The sequence below is a fragment of the Dama dama genome, chromosome 28 (assembly GCF_033118175.1).
Source record: "Dama dama isolate Ldn47 chromosome 28, ASM3311817v1, whole genome shotgun sequence".
Lineage (NCBI taxonomy): Eukaryota > Metazoa > Chordata > Mammalia > Artiodactyla > Cervidae > Dama > Dama dama.
The window spans coordinates 42,531,109-42,553,901 of record NC_083708.1 but is presented as its reverse complement, the minus strand read 5'-3'; the positions used below and the strand labels follow the sequence as shown (position 1 = coordinate 42,553,901).

General features: G+C 36.2%; 1 protein-coding gene across 5 annotated transcripts in view; it reads right to left on the bottom strand.

The window, feature by feature from the left end:
* ATG5 (autophagy related 5) overlaps nt 1–22,793 on the bottom strand; it is a 116,136-nt gene that overhangs the window by 7,883 nt on the left and 85,460 nt on the right. For all 5 annotated transcript variants that reach the window (XM_061131440.1, XM_061131442.1, XM_061131443.1 and 2 more), the window contains one exon: nt 9,910–10,027. In XM_061131440.1, coding sequence (XP_060987423.1) covers nt 9,910–10,027 — 118 coding nt within the window. The remainder of the gene's footprint in view (nt 1–9,909; nt 10,028–22,793) is intronic.

Sequence of the window (22,793 nt, the reverse complement as noted above, 5' to 3'; positions counted from 1 at the left end):
CAAACCCATTTAAAAATACTTACATTAACTTCTTCCGGATCTACACTCACTTAGTAGTATAGGTTTTAATGAATATATCACAGTTAATATAGATCACATATCTTTTTCCATGCATAAATTTATATATATGTTAATTATTTCTGTCCAAAATATTGCCAGAGCTTTGACTCTTAACATATTGTATAAGATTTTCAAAACATGTCTATGTTAAATCTTTCATTGCCCTGCTTATAACCTTTATATTTCTGAGGAAGTAATAAACCAAAATCTAAACTTAACCGCCCCCCAAATCAGCTATTATTATAAAAAGAACATTGTATCAAGTGACTGTAAGACCATTTAAATAAACTGATTAAATGTCTCTTAATAAAAGTGTGGTATAAGTTACAAACTTAAACTTGTTCATTTCAACCCCCCCCCCCCCAAAAAACCAAAATACAACTTTGAAAATATAGCTCAAATGTTTTTGATCTGCTTTCATAAAAGGATCCAGTAATTCTAGTTGTGCATAACAGGGTCTATTAATATATGTCAGGTATGAATTACAGAATAGTTTAGAACTAATTGTTTTATTTAAAAGATAGGCAATAATTTATGTATGGTCAGAGTAAGGTCTCACAGGACTTGCTTTAACAAAGAGAAGACTTGCTTTTAATCTCCTGCATGTGCTATTATTTTGTTAAAGAAATTCTGTTTTCTAGTGCTAAAGATGAAATGTTAACTGTGCAAGTATCAGTTCCCATTTTTTGAAAAAGTCAGGTTAATTCATTTAACGTCTCAGGAACTAGGTAAAGGAAATCAGAAGCCTCTCCTGACAGGCCCAGTAATCCTATCTTTGCTAATGGAGAATAATGAAAATAAGCAATTAATTATTTCTTTGATTTTAGAAAAGACACATGTCAACGGATTGAGTCACTAAGAGATTTTGTACCGCCAAAATTAGTTCGTGGTACCCACGTATCGGGACAAACCACAGAGATGGAAGGACAATGACACAACAAGGCAGAGAGTCTGATTCAGTGTAGAATTTGATGGCGTAAGGATGAATTCAAGAAAATTACCAAGTTTAAAATAAGTCTCATAAGTTTCTTCTGTCCAAAATTAAATATAGTACATCTTTGTTAATGAGGGCTACGTTTGAAGAACTTCTTGTGTTACCACTGTGTGTGACACTGTGTCATTTCTTTTATATCCGGAGAGAGAAAACAGTGAAGAGCAGAGTGTTCGGCTGAGACTGCGGTCCAGTGACCATTCCCACACGGCAGGCTCACGGTACCTTAGCAAGGTCACAAATGTGCCTTCCACAGATCACTTCTAATTCTGTCTTCACTCATTTAAAATCTGTTTTCATTCCAGTATCCTTTTGTACCTTCACACTGTCTAATTTAGAAGATCATTTAGTAGTGGGTTTGTTTTTTTTTTAATGGTTTTTACTCTATAAAATAGAATTACTGAAACTGAAAAATGATTATTATTCTTACTTCTAACCCCTCATCCTGATGAAGTCTGAAGGTTTTACGTTTCTGTGGCATGAACTGGCAAGTCTGAAATGCCATGTCTTTGGGCAGTCAATGTCATCATGCCGACAAAAGCGCCAATTTGAAGTTCAAACTGAAGGATCTGCCTCAGATAAACAGTGAGACTTGAATGTTTCTTTTTTCTAATTGCTTTATGTATGAAAAAAGTGATTACAAGCAAAGAGTTAATTCACTTTATAAACAATCTAATCATATGCTACAGAGCTAAGGAGAAAAAACATGAATACACCATCTTTTCTTAATTTTATAGAAACTATTCTGTGGTTTATCATAAAGCATGTCAAAAAATAAAACTGTAATTTTCAAGTTAGATGACCTAGATGGTGTATTGTGACACCCTAGCCTCAGTTGTTAAAATTATCTTCTAATGTCCTAACCAAGCAAATAAAAGATCAATCTTAGTCACTTAGTTCCTCAACGCTTTCTCCCACATCTCTGAGCTCACTAAAAATCTTCTGTACTTTTATAGGAGAGAAGTACAAAAATAAAGTGAGTCTTTCAGCAAAATAAAGTAGGGACATTTTAAATCAGCATTTCAGAGTAGACACTACCCCTAAGCAGCCTGCCCCTGGGTGAAGGATTCTACTTCAGTGGTCATGTGATATGTGTGGCCTGGTCCCTCCTTTGCAACAATTTCTGCTCATCTTTTAAGGCCTGGCTTAGTCTTTACTATCCACTCCAGAATGGATAAGATAATATTCCTAAAATCCTTTGCATATCTCCATTCCTACACAGATCACTTTCAGTCCACTCCAGCTGGACTAGTTTCTTAAAAGCAGGGATGCTATCTTACCCATCTGAGTAACCTCAGTGTCAGAAGACAATATGATGTGAAGAAATTGACTGATGAATAATGAAAGCTACAACATCAAAGGGAACCCGAAAGTTCAATGGAAGTTGGGAAGGAGCTCAAAGAGTAAATAAAATCCCAGGAAGAAGGCAGAAATGGAAAGAGGCAAGCAACAAGAAGACTGCACTTGCTGGTAAGAGCGATGCTGGGGACCTTGACTCATTTCCCGTAAAATGTAAGCCTTTCCCTTAATATACACTCCAGTTGTACACTGGCAAATATAAATTCAGGATCACAACAGCCCAACTGCTACAGAGGACTGAAAAAGACAGCAAATGAGAATCTGCAGTCTGACTCGGGAAGGTCAAACCAGGGCTCCGTAACAACCCAGCGGCATGGAAGGGGAGGGAGGCGAGGGGTGTTCAAGCGGGAGGGGATGTGGGTAAACCTGTGACTGATTCATGTCGATGTTTGCTGGAAACCAATACAACACTGTAAAGCAATACTCCTTCCATCAAAAATAAATAAATAAATAAAAATACAACAACAACAAAAAAGCAAGAATGGACACTGTTTTATTTTTATAATCCTAACTTACTAGGTTTTTATGCATTACATTAGACAACTGGGAAATAAAATATGTTTGGGCAAATCCTGTAAGTTTTTTGTATTCTCCAAAATAAAAGAATAAAAGTTATGATTTTTAGATTTTAAAAAATTTTGGTTACATTGTTTCTAATGGACGAAGAAATACTTCACTTCAAGCCTGCTACAGAAGCTTAGCTCTCTGAGTCATTTTAACTATTGCTGACATCACAGAAAAAAATTTACCTGAGTTCACCTTTGGTTATTTCCTGTTACCTTGGCTAACTTCCCAAGCCACTTGAAAAACAACAAAAAAAGAATCACATAAAGCAGCTCATCATTAATTATAAGAAAAAAGACCTAAAGCATGTCTTCATGAATATTAGTACATTCTACCTTCATATGATGAAACAAGGCAAAATTCCTTCATGCATGAATCACCTGTCATAAGGAGCAACAGACAATGGTGCCACATAACTTTTATGAAGCACTTTCTCTTTTAATCATGTGACGACAGCGAGTTCTTATCCACACACACCCAATCTTACAGTCTTTCGCTTTCAATTTAAGTTGGGTGCAGGTGTTTCAAAATGCTTCATGGCTGACAATATTACAGGTGTGCTGAACCAGACAGTAAACAGTTCTTTACTGAAAGAATGACTTGATGTTTTGAATACTTCCCATAGATCCTGAAATGACAGTTATTTTCTAAAGAGGTGACAAATGGAAGAGGCACATAAAAAGTTTTTCTAAAGATAAGGTATTGGTGTGAGAAACGTGGCCTCCTCCGGGCATGAAAGGTACCATCAAGAGGACCTCAAAAGTAGGGGTACTATTTATAGCATTTCAGTGAAGTGTGTGTATGGTCCCTGATTGACACAAGCATGTGAGAGTCTGGGAAGAAGTCTGTCATACAAAGATACTCACCTAAGAGGCAAGTTTGTGGATTAAAGTTGTGAGTGTCTACCTCACTGCCCTCTCTTTAAAAAAAAAAGGGGGGGGGGTGTTCTGACAGAACGTGTTGGCTCAAAGCATATGACTGCTTTCATCTACATGCTGAATGTCATAGACATCATTTTCATATCCATCAAAAAGAATAGCCAGAACTACACACAGGAACACTACAATAGCAACAGAAGTTCAAGTCCCTAAGATCATACCAGGGGTAAAACAGAGGATGGGTCATGCATGTAGGCCAGATTAGGTACTAAACACAAACCAAAAAGACGTTAAGAGAAAGTAAACATTTCAGAATGTTATTTTAAAGTATACAAAAAAGTGAAAAGATGAAAATGAAAATAAATGGCAGCACAGTAAGGTGGAAAAACCAATGGACCAGAAGATGGAGACTTGACTTCCAAACCTAGTTCCACAACGAAGCAGCTAAGAAACCTTGGACCAATCATCTAAAAAACTAGGAGAATGAACTAAAATAACTTTAAGTTCCAACATTTACACAATTCTTTAAAGATGTCAAATACAAAACTGACAGCCAACCAATCTCTTCCTGCTCTCCCTCCACTAAGTCTCTTTCCTCTTTCTGTGGATTTGCTGACGAGTGTGCTGTCCACCGTGCACCTTACAGTGCAGCAGTCTTAAGATCTCGAGTCTCACTGTGATGCTCTCGCTCAACAGTCAAAGATCCTATAAAGAAATATGCTTACATGACACATTGTTTTGGAAAGCAGATTATCAAAAAACATCTAAGGAAAGTACAATAAGGTAGTCATTTCAATACTAAGCTTTAGCTTAAATTTCATTTTTTCAAAAATTTTAAATTTACTTTTTAATTGAAGGATAATTGCTTTATAGAATTGTGTTGTTTCTGCCAAACCTCAGTGTGAATCAGCCATAGGTGTACATACGTCCCCTCCCTCTTGAGCCTCCCTCCCATCTCGCTCCCTGTCCCTCCCCTCTAGATTGTTACAGAGCCCCAGTCTGAGTTCCCTGAGACATACAGCAAATTCCCATTGGCTGTCTACTTTACATGTGGTCATGTAAGTCATCCGGTCCCATCACTTCATGGCAAATAGATGGGAAAACGGTGGAAACAGTGGCTGACTTTATTTTTCTGGGCTCCAAAATCACTGCAGATAGTGACTGCAGCCATGAAATTAAAAGACGCTTACTCCTTGGAAGGAAAGTTATGACCAACCTAGATAGCATACTAAAAAACAGAGACATTACTTTGCCAACAAAGGTCCGTCTAGTCAAGGCTATGGCTTTTCCAGTGGTCATGTATGGATTTGAGAGTTGGGCTATAAAGAAAGCTGAGCACAGAAGAATTAATGCTTTTGAACTGTGGTGTTAGAGAAGACTCCTGAGAGTCCCTTGGACTGCAAGGAGATCCAACCAGTCCATCCTAAAAGAGATCAGTCCTGGGTGTTCATTGGAAGGACTGATTTTGAAGCTGAAACTCCAATCCTTTGGCCACCTGATGCGAAGAGTTGACTCACTGGAAAAGACCCTGATGTTGGGAAAGATTGAGGGCAGGAGGAGAAGGGGATGACAGAGGATGAGATAGTTGGATGGCATCACCAACTCAATGGAAATGGGTTTGAGTGGACTCTGGGAGTTGGTGATGGACAGGGAGGCCTGGCGTGCTGCAGTTCATGGGGTCGCAAAGAGTTGGACACGACTGAGCGACTGAACTGAACTGAATATAAGTCTGCATGTTACTTTCTCCATATATCCCACCTTCTCCTTCCTCCCCCACCCCTGTGGCTATAAGTCTGTTCTCTGTGTCTCCACTGCTGTCCTGCAAATAATTTCATCAGTACCATCTTTAAATTCCATATATATGGATAGTATATAATATTTGTTTTTCTCTTTCTGACTTACTTCACTCTGTATAATAGGCTCTAGGTTCATCCACCACATCAGAACTGACTCAAATGCATTCCTTTTTATGGCTGAGTAATATTCCATTGTATGTATGTACCACAGCTTGTCTATCCACTCATCTGTCGATGGCCATCTAGGTTGCTCCCACATTCTAGCTATCGTAAATAGTGCTGCAATGAACACTGGGGTACGTGTGTCTTTTTCAATTTTGATTTTCTCAGGGCATATGCCTAGTAGTTGGATTGCTGGGTCATCTGGTGGTTTTATTCCTAGTTTTTAAAGGAATTTCCATACTGTCTTCCACAGTGGCTATATGAATTTACATTCCCACCAACAGTGCAAAAGGGTTCCCTTTTCTCCACACCCTCTCCAGCATTTATTGTTTGTAGACTTTTGAGGGATGGCCATTCTGACTGGTGTGATTTCAATTTACTCTTAATTGATAAAAGCATTTTTTAAATTAAAATACTATAAAGTACTCAAAAAGAGAAAAATATAGTGCAGAGAAATGAATAACTGAAGGTAAATGCTTGCAGTGGGGGCAGCCTATGGGTCCCATCTCTGTCAGCAATAAAAATGATTAATCTCTTAACTTCAAATGGGAAAACTAGTCTATATGCCCAAATCTTTAAGAATTTGGCAAAACAGACATTAAACAGATTAAAACACACACACACACACTTTTACAGTATGGAGAAAATGAACTGCAATGGTAAGATTATTCCTAAAGTTACTGGGACTATCCCAGTCCAAATTTCTACAACTTGAGTTCAAAAATAAAAACTTTCACTATCCCTGTGAGGATTTACTGGGAGATGGCAACACTGGTTGTGTCTGGAGAGGGGAACTGAGTCAGGGTTTTATGTATAGGAGCTGAGATACAGACTTTTCACTAAATTCTTTTATAAACTTTTGGATTTTGGAACTATATAAATGTATCATCTACTAGAAAAAAATTTTGATTATTTAACTGAACACAATATGTAAAAAACCTCAATAGGGTTTCATCAAAATAAAATATTTTTTACTCTTCAAAAGAAAATGAAAAGATAATTCCCAGACTAGGAGAAAATAATCACATATCATGTCTGGTAAAGGACTTAACAGGCAGAATATATAAATAACTCTCAGAAGTCAGTAAAAAGATACAACAAAAAATAAGAAAAGGATTTACACGAGACATTTCATCAAATATATCCATGAATAACAAAAAGCACATGAAAATATTCAACATCATTAGTTACTAGGGAAATTTTAAAAAACATGAGCTACCACTATACACAAACACTAGAATGGCTATAATAAGACAAAAAAATAAATACAATGGTGAGAATGTGAAGAAACTAGATTCTCCATTCACTGTGGGTGGAACTGTAAAATGACGCAGCCACTTTGGAAAAGCTTAGCAGTTTCTTTTAAAAATTAGCCATAAATCTACCATACAACCCAGCCATTCCACTCCTAGGGATCTACTCAAGAAAAATGACAATATATGCCGGTATAAGGATGTTTAGAGCAGCATTATTCATCAAAGTGAAAAGGTGGAAACTCAAACATCTATCAATTGGTGAATAAACAAAACGTGTCACCCAGCTGGAATACTATTCAGTAATAAAAAGGAACAAACTACTAATTTATAGAATATGAATGAAACCCAAAAACATCAAGTAAAAGAGAAAAACAATTGCAATTTTGTGTAACTCCCTTTATGTGAAATATCTAAAGGAGGTAAATTCTAGACAGAAAGCTGATCAATAGTTGTCTATAATTGGCAGCAGGAGCAGAAACTAGCTACAAACACACACGGAAACTTTTGAGATGATAGAAGTATTCTAAAACTAGATTGTAGTGATGGCTTATAAATTAAATAAAAATCACTGCATGGCAGAACAATTACTTAATGCAAACTCTTACTGAAAATGAAAACTAGGTAGCAATAAAGATAGATTAAGATTCTAAGATAGTATTAAAATCAACTTACTGTTAATTATGTCATGATTCAAAGACCATAAATAATGTTTCAAGTAATGACACAAAGAACTCAGGAATTGAAATACTGAGGAAACACTTACCTAGCATTAGAGATATGAGGATGTGCATGACAGTAACAGAAACTCGGCTAGGCCAGTACTGCCGTGGCTTAGTCACTCAGTCGTGTCTGACTCTTTGTGACCCCATCGACTGCAGCCCGCCAGGCTTCTCTGTCCATGGGGATTCTCCAGGCAAGAATACTGGAGTGGGGTGCCATGCCCTCCTCCAGGGGATCTTCCCAACCCAGGGATCAAACCCAGGTCACCCACACTGCAGGTGGATTCTTTACTGACTGAGCCATGAGGGAAGCCCAAGACGTGGAGTGGGAGATACTACCCCTTCTCCAGAGGATCTTCCCGACCCAGGAATCGAACCAGGATCTCCTGCATTACAGGCAGATTCTTTACCAGCTGAGCTACCAGGGAAGCTGACAAATGACATTAGTAAGGCCTTATAAACTCTCTCTCTCTATATATATATATATATATAGATATATATTTATAATTATACATATACATTTCATACATACATACATATATATGTGTGTGTGTATGTATATATATGAAACATGTTGCTTTTTGGTTGCACCACATGGCTTGTAAGACCTAAGTTCCTTGACCAGGGACTGAAAGCATGTCCCCTGCAGTGGAAGTGCAGTCTTAACCACTGGATCGCCAGAGAAATTTACTCAATTTTCATAGCTCTGGGTAGTAGTCAATGATCTTTTTTATCAGTTCCTTCTGGAACTGGTTCTGGTGGTATTTAGATGTCCCTCTTCTTCCCTCCTGTTGAGCCTTTGTGTATTTTCAAAGTGCTAGATACACATAGAAATGCCAGGGAAAGGAAGCATATTTGATTAACAGGCCAAACGGCACATTTTCTGAGCTCAATATTCTTTGTTTAGTCTTTTAAACTGGAATGTGAATATTCCTCCCAATCCTATTACTTCTAATTCTACTGAGTAGGCAAACCATTTCCACAGATACTAAACGCTTCTTCAACTATGTGATATAGTTACAAGTCATGTAAATAATACTGCCACCATCCCAACGTAGGATATGTTAATAAGAAACACAGCATGATCTACTGAAGTATTTACCTTTGCATTTATTACTGCCTTACCTCTTACCATAAAAGATTTAAAGTGGTAAGTTTTTAATGTTTTTCTATATAACATACACAAGTCTAGGCAACATATTAACAAACACAGCAATATGCCATTGAAATTTCTCCTACAGCACAGTAACCAACAATAAGACAAGTCATTCAGTGATAGAGTGATGGTCAAATTATGGTACATAGATACCAAGGGCCATGGCATTTTAAAAAATGGCTTTAAAGAATTTTTAAGAACTATCATATTGTATCAGGTGAAAAAAGGAGGACGGATAAATTTACGCACATACACCCTCTCAAATATTCAAGTATATATCTGTATGTGTGTGTCAATAGTAGTCTCTATGAGTTAGGGGTTTACAGCATTTTTCCCCTAGTTTTCCGCATTTTCCTTGTGTTTCTTATGCTGCAATTAAGCGATTTTTCTATTTTTCCTCTGCTTACAGGAAAACAATTTTAACATAAATTACAAAATAAGGACCATAAAACAGGGCAAGTTTTTGACTAGCCTTGTGAAATGTTAAATCCTAAGAGAATAATGTTCAGTAAAACATTAAAGAGTAGCAAAAACCTCAAATAAAATATGTATCCACTACTCAGTATTTTGAACTTTAAAATATCAACCAAACCTAAGACTTTTTTTTAAAAAAACTATCTCTTATTTCTTTAGAATGATGAAACACAATGCAAGATTAAAAATACAACATTTACCAAAACTGAATTCACAAATGAAAAACCCGGGGCCCCAAAATATAAGAGAGTGACTTTAAAACCATATTTTGGTTTGCTAAAGAGAATGAGTTTCTTATTCTGTTAGTGTCAATAACTTATGAAATAGTTAGTTAAGTATTAAGTGCTTCTGTTTCAAAAGATTTTTCCTTATAAGATAATGAAAATATCTTACTGAAGTAACTAATACATGTTATTTATAAATACAGAACTCTTATGTTACTTCGGTAATGAAGAGGAATGAAAGACATGTTTTAATGTTGTCAATTATATTACCTTCAGGAGCAACTGCAGAAGGACAGACTTCTTTGAGGAGATCTCCTAGTGTATGCAATTGTCCATCTGTAGACACAGGTCGAAAAAGCTTCTGAATGAAAGGCCGTTCAGTTGTTGTCTATTTGAGAAATCAAAAAAGGGTCCAAACAATTATGTCTCTATTGCTACAAGCTATGAATTAATACATTAGAAATTTAAAGGTGGCATGAGATGCCTTCTGATACAGATACAGTGTAATCAGAAGCATACATCACACATGTGGTATTATGGCTAAAAATGCTTAACACAAACCTAAGTAAATCTAACCACAGGAGGCAATAAGGCAAATTCAGAACATGCAGCACTTTAAACGCAGCTGACCTGGACACTTAAAAAAAAGTCAGAGGCAGCAAAAAAAAAAAAAAAAAAGATTAAAAGGGACTACTGACAAGATATCACAACTAAATACACAACATAAACTCTGACTGAATACTGGATTGGAGAAAGGAATTTAAAAAGATCAATTATAAAAGACATTTTTGAAATAACTGGGGAAATATCAGATGAACATTAGATAATATTAGATCAATGATACATTTCTTAGGTGTGATAATGTTTATAAGGACAATATCCTTACTGTTAAGAAATTCATGATCAGATGTTCAGGAATTAGGTATCATGATGTCTGAAACCTACAATCAAATGGTTAGGGGAGAGGAGAGAGAGCGTGTGTACAGAAAAAGAGACAACAAATGTGAAAAAAGGTTAATTACTGGTGAATCCAGGTGAAGGGTCTTAGATGGTCTTAGCTGTTTTACTATTTTAAAACTTTTCTATAGGTTCAAAAATTTCAAAATAATAGGTACATTTCCTCTGATAATTCTCATTATTAGCACTGTCATAATTGACTGCTAACAACTTCAACATCTTACTCCTTCAAAAAATTAAGGTTTAATTTTCTCAAATTCCCTCTCTAGAAGCACAGCAACGGTGACGGAAGCCTTCCCGTGACAGAGTGCAGAGGCTCTGCCATCAGCCAGTCCATGAGTAACAGCACTGTCGTTACGAGCTCTACGATCTCGCACCCAGTTTCTTTGGAAACTTGGGACATTCCCCATCTCTGAAGTTTGTTCTAGGAATAATGGGAGACCTGTGCCAAGTACTGAATAAATGATAAAGAGAATAACACCCACCACAACTCTTAACTGTTTTTTCATTTTAAGATGCTAAGTTTTTGTTTTAAGCTTCTTGGAATGAAAAATCATGAAATCTACAGGAACAGAGTAATACCTTATAAGAAAATGATTTCAAATACCTAGCCATTAAAGGTAATCTTTTTTTTTTTTTGGCTTGTTTATTTTAAAATCACAGAGGCACACCTCAACTTCTTCAAGATAACTTTAAACCAGATTTGGTTAAAAGAAAAAAAAAAGAAGAAGAAAACCTGATTTTAAGTATAGACATGAACTAAAATACAAGAAAAGCTAAATGTGGTGCAAGTATGTGACTACTTCTGGCTTTATATTGTGTGTTCAGTGAATACATAATAAATATCAAAATAGTATTAAAATAATACAGTTGAATGTATATGGAAAGCTTGAGAAAAACTAAAATTTAATAAATATGCATTAAATATAATGCAGTTCACTTCACTAATTGAATTCTTTAGAAGTATTCTAAAAAATACTTCATTTTTTAGAAGTATAACTGAACAGGGAACTCTACTCAATACACAATAATGGCCTATACAGGAAAAGAATCTAAAAAACAGTGGATTTATGTATATGTACAACTGATTCACTTTACTGTACACAGGAAAATAACAGAAGAATATTATGAACAATCAAGGATTCACTATGTGAAGATGATACAGGTTTGAGGAGTTCAGAGAATAAAGAAATGAATAGGGGACAGCAGTAATCATTTAAAATAGCCATCACCCACTTAGGGCTTTCTATCTTCCAGGCAATGAAGAGGCTTTTAAGACTTTTTAGCAAAGGAAGTGACGTGATGAAAGAGGCTTTTTTCTGAAGGCTAATGGAAAGCAGCATTGTGTGCAATGACTTCGTGAAGAGGTAACAGCAGGATGACCGGTGAGAGGCTGTCTGAATGGTGCAAGCCTATGCGATGACAACTGGGACTTGGTCAGGAGAAAAGGAGGGACAGGACTGTACCTCCAATACAAAAACTGTTAAAATGGATCATCCAAACTCTGGTCTGATAAGACTAAGGTTTTCAGCAAAGTCAAATCTTTCCAAGATTCACTTGCCCCTTATTAAGTAACAGAATTATGAGGTGGCTTAGCTATACTAATACACATTATAGCAATTTGAAAACAATATGCTAAACAGTAAAGGCCAAGTAGTCTTAGATACGTATTAAAAAAACCAGCAATTCTCCTCTACTCACATTCCTAAAAAAAATGGCCTGCAATTTCTCTGTACTTCTTTGTTTTTAACTCTTTCCCAAAATGGAGCAGTTATAATAAAGGTATAACTTCAACAGTCTTTATAATATTATTTACTTGGGGGGAAGGGTGAAGTTCCAGAACTATTAACATATACTCCAAGTAAATCCTATAGACTGGTAACCAAGAAAACTTTCATCAAAGTAAATTTCTGTTTCATCATGTAACAAAAAAACCTTATTAAAAGGCAAAGACCTAAAATACTCCAAACAAAAAATCTAACAAATATTTTTTGTTTAAATTTTGTCCAAGTGCCTTTAAACACTTATATTCTCATTCTTAAAAAACACTCAACTTTGAGAGCTATTTATCTTGAAAACAGAAGCTGGCCACAGACAGACTACGAATTCAAGTACTGTACAGAGGTTCTGAAGGGCAATGGGAATGTAGGGTAAATTCATGCAAATTTCTTAAAGATCTCATTAAACCTAAATTGGATTTCAGCAGAGAAGACTAAATTATGCTAGGATATATTTAAAAGCTATCTTCATTTTGAACACAGCAATATTTTTAAAATACAAAAACTCCATGAACAAGAATTCTTTAAACTATGATTTAGTATACATGAAACCAGACAATGCTAACAATATCCACGGTAATCTGAATCCTTGTCTGATAGATAAGAAAGCCACTATAATAGAACTACACCACAACACTTAATCTAGCCATATATCTGTAAATCTTTAAACTATTTTAGGGACTTCCAAGAAACAGAATAACTTTCTCATGAGAAATGACTTGGTAAAGTCATCTTTGAAACTGCCCCTGTTCGTTCTTCAGCTAGTACGTTAGTCCTTTCTTAAAACATCAAATGGAATATAAACCTGGAGTGCTATTGGCTGGCCGTGCCTCACCCTTTCTCTACTCAGGCACTTGCACCACTTTAATAACAATTTCCCTTACATGCAAAAGTTATGCTGCTGATTTACCTGGAAGATAAACTGAACAGAAGCAGCAAGAATCAAATTTGTAAAAAATTTTAAGTTAAATTTATAAAATTTTAGTGAATCAAGTTTGAAAACATGCATGAGTATAAATGGAGGTAATGCACAGTTTTCAAGTGAATAAAATATGTACACAGTACGATCATGCTGAGCCACAAGGGAAGCCCAAGAATACTGGAGTGGGCAGCCTATCCCTTCTCCAGAGGATCTTCTGGACCCAGGAATCAAACCAGGGTCTCCTGCATTGCAGGCAGATTCTTTACTAACTGACTCTCAGGGATGCCCTCATGGTACACGACTGAGCGACGTGGTACGCACACCCATCTAAACATACACTGAAACAGCTATCAGGGACGCCCTCATGGTACATGACTGAGCGACGTGGTACACACACCCATCTAAACGTACACTGAAACAGCTATCAGGGACGCCCTCATGGTACACGACTGAGCGACGTGGTACACACACCCATCTAAACGTACACTGAAACAGCTATCAGGGACGCCCTCATGGTACACGACTGAGCGACGTGGTACGCACACCCATCTAAACATACACTGAAACACAGGCCACTACCACAGTCTTAGAGCACTGTATGAGTATTTTAACTTAATACTATCCCAATTTAGCGAACTCGTTTAATTTCTTTTTAACCTATTTTCTCTAAGTTCACTTGTCTGGTTATTAAAAGGTCCAGAATCATGACATTCAGCTTTTATACAGCAAAGTAAAAAAGGCAAAGTCACTTGAGGACTAAATTCGGAACTAATCTAGAACTTAATACCAAAAGCAAGATCCATAAAAGGAAATATTGATAAATTGGATCTTTATCAACAAAACACAACTTTTGTTCTGAAGGTGAAAAGACAAGACTGAAAGAGACTATCTGCAAGACTACATATCCAACAAAGTTCTTATATCCAGAATAAGTAAGAACTCTAAAAGTCCAACAGTAAAAAAACACAAAGAATTCAATCAGAAAACAAGCAAAAGATACCAATAGACATTTCACCAAAGAGGATATACAGATGGCAAATAAGCACATAAAAAGATGTTTGACACGTCATTAGTCATTAGGGAAATGCAAATTAAAACCACAATACAACATGACTACATATCTACCAAAATGTCTAAAATAAAATATAGTAATAATACCAAACGCTGGTGAGCATGTGGAGAAACTAGATCTCTCATACCATTGCTGGTAGAAATGTGAAGTGGTTCAGTTTTTATGGAAAAAGAGTAAGGCAGTTTCTTACAAGATTAGACACACATTTACCATATGACCGAGCAACTGTACTCTTTGAGTACTCCCAGAGAAATGCAGACTCATGTTCTCGAAAAGACTGTACACAAATGTACAGGTCGTACAGTTCCAATGTCATTGAACAGGTGAATGGATAAACTGTCTGTGGTATGCCTATGCCACAGAATACCACTCAGTAATAACAATGCAAAAACCTAGTAATAACACATGGAACAAACTGCAGGGAGCTCAAGGAACTCACACTGCACATAAAAAGCCAACCTCAGATCACACACTATGTGATTCCTGGTATATAATATGGAGCTTGTTACAACTCCACGTGAAGATTACATGTGTTAATTCATGTAAAGCATTTAGAAGAGTGCCTAGTGCACAGCAGCTGCTCAGTAAGTGCTGTGACTGTTCTTATCAAATGTAATGACACTCAACAGAAGTTTATGAAATACTAATATGTGTTTTATATTCAGTTGTAATATAAAATATGGATTATGATAAGAAGACATACTACTCTTGTTGTCTCCCTGTTACTACATAACATTAGGGCTTGTTTTGCTGTTTGGGTCATAAATAGTATATCAATATGAGTTAGAAATGTTGGTTTGTTAAAAATGGCAAATTACAGCTGGAAGGATACACATCTGATTCAATGATCATGGAATCAGTGACTGTAAAGAGGAGGAAGAATCATATCCATAGTAAAAGGAGATTCTATTTACTGAAATGAAGCAATTAAAGCTATGAAAGAGAAAAACAGAAAAATTCAGAAAGCATACAACTTAAAAAGATGCCCAACAGATGCACAATGGTTCACTTGTTGGTGAAACTTATAAATGCCCTTAACTAAAAGGCCAGCGGGGGGGAGGGGGGGAGGGGGGCAGGGGCGGGGGGGTTTGGTCTCTTACTGATGCATCAGGTAGTACTTGATGATTAAATGGATCCCATTTGTTAGAATAGCTGGGACAGAATCATCCCAGTAGTAGTATCCAGGTTCAGGATTTTGATCTGAAATACTGAGGATATGAATTTGCATGATGACAGAAAAGATGGACGGAGTGGATATAAGGGATGTGGATAAACTGTGTGATCTGCAGATAGATTTGTTTCATTAATTCATTCATTTATTCTTACTTTAACTGTAAGAACTTACTTTAACTCATCTCTTTTACTATATCAGGCAGTTGTTAAAGGTACTCAGCAGAAAATGAGCGGAGCTTCTGTGATCACAAAAATCTCTGACAAGCCCTGAGTAGCAACTTTAATCCAGCAACTCAAAAATTAGTCCCACCCCCAGTGAGTGCTCACAGCCTCCATCCAGAACCATTTACCCTACATCCTTTCAAATTCTGCTTTCTAGCCGGTTGACAAATCTCCCAATTTCTGATCACATCTTCTTTTCCTGACTGTGATTCCACTTCAGCCCCTTGTCAGTTCTCATCTCTGACTTTACGTCTTAGATTCACTTCCTACTTCCTATTTTGAGAGAGTTAGGCTGATTTCATTATGCTTTGGGTAAATTCTTACCTATTCCAGTCAAGCCCAGTTATCTTGGCAACTAGGCACAATCCTCATGGCTGCCTTCCTCCCCCCACATAACCCAGACTCAGACAGTAAAGAATCCAGCCATAACAAAACAGAACAAACATAAAAGAACTATCCCAACAGTAGTACACAGGTCCAGGATCTCTTAACAACCAGAGGGCAGGGGCAAATCTATCAGAAATCATCACTCATTAAACATCTACTGAATTTATAAAAGGTATCACTTGTGCTGATGGGTACAAAGATGAACAATGCACACATAAACAAATAACTCTAACACAGTGTTACAGATATACAGATATACGTATAAGTGATAACAGAAATATGTACAAAGTGCTAAGAGAAAATGTAAAAGCCCAGCATGAACTCAGCAGCTAGAGCAAAAACAAAAGTTTTTGCTAAAACTGGTGACAGAATTTCATTTTATAAGAGTGGAAGACGTATCAGTAGGTACAAAGTAAAATATGCTAAGTGTGGTAGAATGTAATGTACTAAAGTAAAATTGTAGGGAGTTTCCAAAGAAGATGAAAACAAAGTAGAAAACATAGGTCTTCAAGCTTTCACCTTAAAATACAGAGTATTTTTTCTTAAAACAGAAAAAGATAAGGTCATTTCAGGCAGAGCACAGAAACAACCCTTTCCCTTCATATGCCCTCTTCCCACTAACGCACACAGAGGCAGATGAAATACAACGGTACCTCTCAGATATCAGTGGGTAAGGGGAGAAAAGTGGGCTACAAATTTAGCATGTGAAGTGTAGAACGTCAAATGCAGTGCAATTAGCAAGGGCCTGGCTGGAATTCTAACTCACAACACAACTGACTGGGAACCTAAGGCAAATTACATCAGTCTTGGAAGTCTGTTTCTAAATCTGAAAAAGAGGAATAATATACAAATCTGAATGACTGCTGTAACAATTACATGAGATATACAAAACACCTAGTGCAACAGGTGTTTAACAGTGATGAATTCCTTTCATTCCTCTCTTTAAAACCATGGTTAAATGTGAAGCCAGAGAAAGGTAACACTATTTAGTCCTTACAGAACCCAAAACAGAGAGAATAAAAAATAATTGGTATTCAACCATCAGTTGTTCCCTTTGAAGTCTTGTTAATCAGAATAAATATGGGGCACAAAGAAAAAGAAAATAGGGGTTTACACAGGATATGCTGCCAGACTTTACCAACAATGACACATGATACGTGCTTCAAACTGTCACATGCATATCTGGCCTGAGACATATTCATGCATGTCAAATTTTGCATCACATGCTTTTCAAAAGAAGCCTCATGTTAAAATTAGCTTAAGAATATACATGATTACAATACCTCATTAAGTAAAAAGAACAAACCATTTTCAAATGAATGCCTTTAGACCTTTACAGTAAACAGTCCTTTCGATGGTGGGAAGGAGGGGGACAGGGAGACAGCGAGAGGGGAGTCAGTGCCACTTAATCAGACCACTTTTATCCTTTATGTAGGGAAATAGGAGACTTGAAAATAAGCACTTTCTGGAGTTATGCTACCAGAGTCTGAAGTCCACTTTTAATATTCCCGACAACTCTAAAAAATAATAATTAACATTTGAAAAGCTCTCATTATTACAGCCAGGGACACTTAAGCCTCAAAGCAGCAGTGTCTTAATTGAGACTATGATTAAATGAAAGCACCCATCAGAATTATATCCACACATCTGGTTTGAAGTTTACATCTTGTCTTCTTTAAACTGTTATATTTATTATAATTCTGTCTAGACAATGCCAAATATATTTTGCTGCATAAATAATTAAGGCAAATTGTCTTCAAACACAGGCAATAGTGTGTGTTTCCCTCATATCCTTTCATTGAATAAAATGTGTTACAGGGAAGCACTATTTCCCTCTTGCTAAGGCTGAGAACAACTTGGTGCTGTTTATGAGCCGATTTATAAAATAAGTTATATTGCTTTAAAATGTTTTATTTGAAATTATTAGTAGAGTGGCCAAAGGAGAGGCTTCCTATAAAAGTGCTAGGATTGATGTGTTTAGTAATAATTATATTATTCTAAGGTTTCCCCTGAAAAATTTCAAAACCACACCTAGGCAATCATAGTTTAAATTTCAGTATCTATAAAAACGTCTTTGCTCATTTTATCCAAAGCCATCTAAAAAGGTAAGCTACTGTAAGAGTAATGGAATAAACTGTTTTTGACTGACGATTCAAAGGACATGTTTATATACAGATTATTTCTATCTTTATGATATACTTACATAAAATAACTATGCAGCATTTTTAATTTGTACAAATATAGAAATCAGAGTAGCAAGACGCAGCATCTGGGTAAAAGAGGTTGTGTCGACCTCAGAATTGAAATTCTGTCCTCCTGATGATCAATCAGGTATCTTATCCACTAGAATATTGTTTCTAAACCTGGGCCAGGAGTGAGTAAAATACTACAAGATCCTCAGCCCTTTGTGTGGGGTCTGTAGGCTTTATAGTGAAAACTAAATAAAGTTTATAATACGGGGATGTTGGTATTTTTGTTTCTGATACTAATCATTCAAAACATTTATTCACTGAAGTATCATTGAAAGTAGATTTCATAAATTCCTGTGAGTTTTTTAGAAGTAGCAAATAAAAACAAATGATAAATATTTTACAGATCTCACTGTTGAAGTCATATGTTCATTAAAAAATAAAAAAAAAAAAAAACATAGCACTTGACTACCCTCAAAAATACATGAAGAAAAACAATGTAGTAAAACTATACAACTCTTAGAAGAAAACATAGAAGGAAATCTTTACGGCCTTGGATTTGGCAAGACAACCTGAAAACACAAGAAACCAAAGAGAAAATAAACTGAACTTGACTAAAATTTAAAATCTTTGTATTTCAAAGGGCACTATGAAAATGAAAATAAAACCAAATATAGGAGAAAATAAATGCAGATCATGTATCCAGTAAAGAATTAGTGACCAGAAGATATACAGAGCTCTTACAACTCAATAATAAAAAGAAAACCCAGTTTAAAAAGAGCAAAGGATTTGAAGATATCCTGCCTAAGATGATATCCAAATGGTCAGTAAACATATGAAAAGATGTTTAACATCGTTAGTAATTAGGGAGGGGCAAACTAAAACCAAAATACATATACCCCTTCATACCTCCTAAGATGGCTATAATTAAAATGATAGAAAATAACAAATGTTGGCAAGGATGTAGACAAATTGGAACACTTATACTTGGTGAGTGAAATGTAAAATGGCATATGTACTTTGCAAAATAATCTGGCAGTTCCTCAAAAGATTAAACATAGAATTACCACATAACCCAGCAATTCCATTCCTAAGTATCTACCCAAGAGAACATATGTTCATCAAAACCTTGTATATTAATGCTCACAGCAGCATTTATTCATAACAGGCAAAAGGTAGAAACAATCCAAATAACCACCAATCAGTGAACAGATAAACAAAATGTGGTATCTCCAAGCAGTGGAGTATTACTTGGCCATAAGAAAAGAAAGAACAGAAATGTGCCATCACAATGATGAACCATGGAAATATAATCCAAGTGAAAGAAGCCAGACACAAAAGGCCATATACTTTAAAATTCCATTTAAAACGAAACGTTCAGAATATAGAAATCTGGGGGGTGAGGGAGGAGGGGGAAGATCAGTAGTCGCCATGAATTGGAGGGGAGAGGGAATTTGTCACGGGCTGGAAGGAAGAATGAGGTGTGACTACTAATTAGGAATAGGGTCTTTTTGGGGTGATAAAAATGTTCTGAAATGACATAATAGTGATGGCTGCACCAACTCTGTGACTATCCTAAAAAATCAATGGTATACCTAAAAGGGTGGACTTTAGGACTTCCATGATGGTCCAGCGGTTAAGACTCTGTGCTTCCACCAGAGGGAGCATGGGTGCAATCCCTGGGTGGGGAACTAAGATCCTGCTTGCCTTGCAGCAGAACCAAAGAGACAAAAGGATGAATTCTGATATCAAGGTTATACTTCAATGAAGCTGTTAGTAAAATGTCCTCAAATGGGTGGAAGTAGGAAGAGGCCTTCTGGAGTGATAACTCAGATTCATCATAGTCTAATTTATAACTATTCATTATTCTATGTTTATTTCATGAGTTCTTAAGAAACAATAATTATACCCCACCAATTTAAAATTTCCAAATGAAGTCAAGAGCCTCCAAATAATGTTAGAGAAATATCCCTGTCCTCATCAATTCAGAAAAATTATAGATTTTTCTTTAAAAAGTTATATAGCAGCATGGCAATCTTAAAGCTGTCTGTGGGAATTTAAGTTTGCCTTAATTTGTTTAACTCATTTAAAATTCATGTTCTGATACTTAAAATGGAGTCTCAAGTTTTGAAATTATAAAACCTAGTTTATTTATTTATTTTTCCACTTATTTTTTATTAGTTGGAGGCTAATTACTTTACAATATTGTAGTGGTTTTTGCCATACATTGACATGAATCAGCCATGGATTTACATGTGTTCCCCATCCCGATCCCCCCTCCCGCCTCTCTCTCCATCCCATCCCTCTGGGTCTTCCCAGTGCACCAGCCCTAAGCACTTGTCTCATGCATCCAACCTGGGCTGGTGATCTGTTTCACCCTTGATAATATACTTGTTTCAATGTTGTTCTCTCAGAACATCCCACCCTCGCCTTCTCCCCCAGAGTCTAAAAGTCTGTTCTGTACTTCTGTGTCTCTTTTTCTGTTTTGTATATAGGGTTATCGTTACCATCTTTCTAAATTCCATATATATGTGTTTGTATGATGTAATGTTCTTTATCTTTCTGGCTTACTTCACTCTGTATAATGGGCTCCAGTTTCATCCATCTCATTAGAACTCATTCAAATGAATTCTTTTTAATGGCTAAGTAATATTCCATGGTGTATATGTACCATAGCTTTCTTATCCATTCGTCTGCTGATGGACATCTAGGTTGCTTCCATGTCCTGGCTATTATGAACACTGCTGCGATGAACATTGGGGTACATGTGCCTCTTTCAGATCTGGTTTCCTCAGTGTGTATGCCCAGGAGTGGTATTGCTGGGTCATATGGCAGTTCTATTTCCAGTAAAACCTAGTTTAAAGTGGATGGCAGTTTACTAAAATGGATTCAGAATTTAACAATAAGGTGTTATATAAAACAGAACTAATGTAGCACACCAAATACAGTGTCTGGATTATAAAAAAAAATGTCCTTACTGATCAAGGACAACTGCCCAGCTTGTAGATTCCTTAAGTCTACTATTTCTGAGCTTTCCCAGAACCCTCTCCACCAGTCAGGGCAGCAGAGAAACAGCCTCTCCTTCCTTGGAGAGGAACGTCTGATTCCAACCCACATTACCATGACCTGAACAGAGAAGAGGAGCTCTTCCTCTCACAGTTTCTTGACTTAAGACTTTATTAGAATGATAAGGAAGGATATTCTAAAATGCAGGTCAGGGTTTACCGTACCAATATCATAGTCCAATTTCATTACTAATTACATGGCCTATCCTAAAATTTTTTTTTACTTATAATAACAAGTCCTATCTCCTTCACAAATTCAAATTTTTAGAACACAATATGTGAAGAGAGTACTGTCTACAGAATCCAAAACAGGCTAATATATTCCAACACAATTATAGTTTAAGATAATTTTTCAATACCACCAATACAGCAAATCAAAATTACAGGTTTCATTCCACAATGGAGGTTTTAAAATCGCATGAACATTTTCTTATTTAGTAGTACAATAAAGTGGTGATTTTTAAAGTAAGGTTCTAAGAGGGCCACAGACAGTAAAGATTAATTCTTGTGTAACTTAGCGACAGCTTATCCATCTGAGAAATGGAAGACTGTGATGAGGCAAAAGAGGATACACTGTGGCTAAAAACTATTGTCATTACACATATGAACAGTTGTCAGCCAAACTACAGCATGAGTGCATTTCAACTTAAAATACAGCTCTCTTATGTAAGGAATTTTATCTATCATTCCAAAAGCAGATCATTATTCTCCAGGATTAATTACAATTAAAGGAAACCTTCTTTGCATTGAACATGAAATAGAATGACATTTAATGTGGATATTGTTAAAACATTCCGAAATAATAAAACTATCCAATTGTATGTGCTATGGCTTCAGAGGGCATGGAAGAAAAAAGGTTTTAAGGCTTTAAAACGATAATGTATTAGCGGGAAGAACAAATTTGTTAGTTCTACTCCATTAAGGATTCCTTAAGCAACGTAAAAACCAGAGTTCAAGTTACACTTTGAAGTGTAGATCCTTTTGAAAGCTACTCTACCCTGTTTTATATGAAGCATCTGTAGCTAAAGTGAACACCTAGTGAAGAGTATGAATGCTGCGTTACATAAGCAGACGTCAGAACTGTCCCCAGCTGATTCTAAGTCACTTTAAACGTGGATGCAGAGTCAGAAATTAGCTATGGCTTACTTCTTAGAAGGAACAGATAATTACCCCATCATGATGAAAAGGATTTTAAATGTAAGCTAATAGAGGTATTTTTCCTTTAGTAAAGCTCTGCTTTTAAAAGTAAACTTCAACACTTTAATTGAAATAGGAAATGCTTTATTACATAGTAAAAACTTTTCAGATTAGTGAGGTAGAGAAAAGGGAGGGCTCTGTATAAGAATAAGGTGGGACAGAAAGATGAAGAAAAAGAAAAATAGAGGAGGA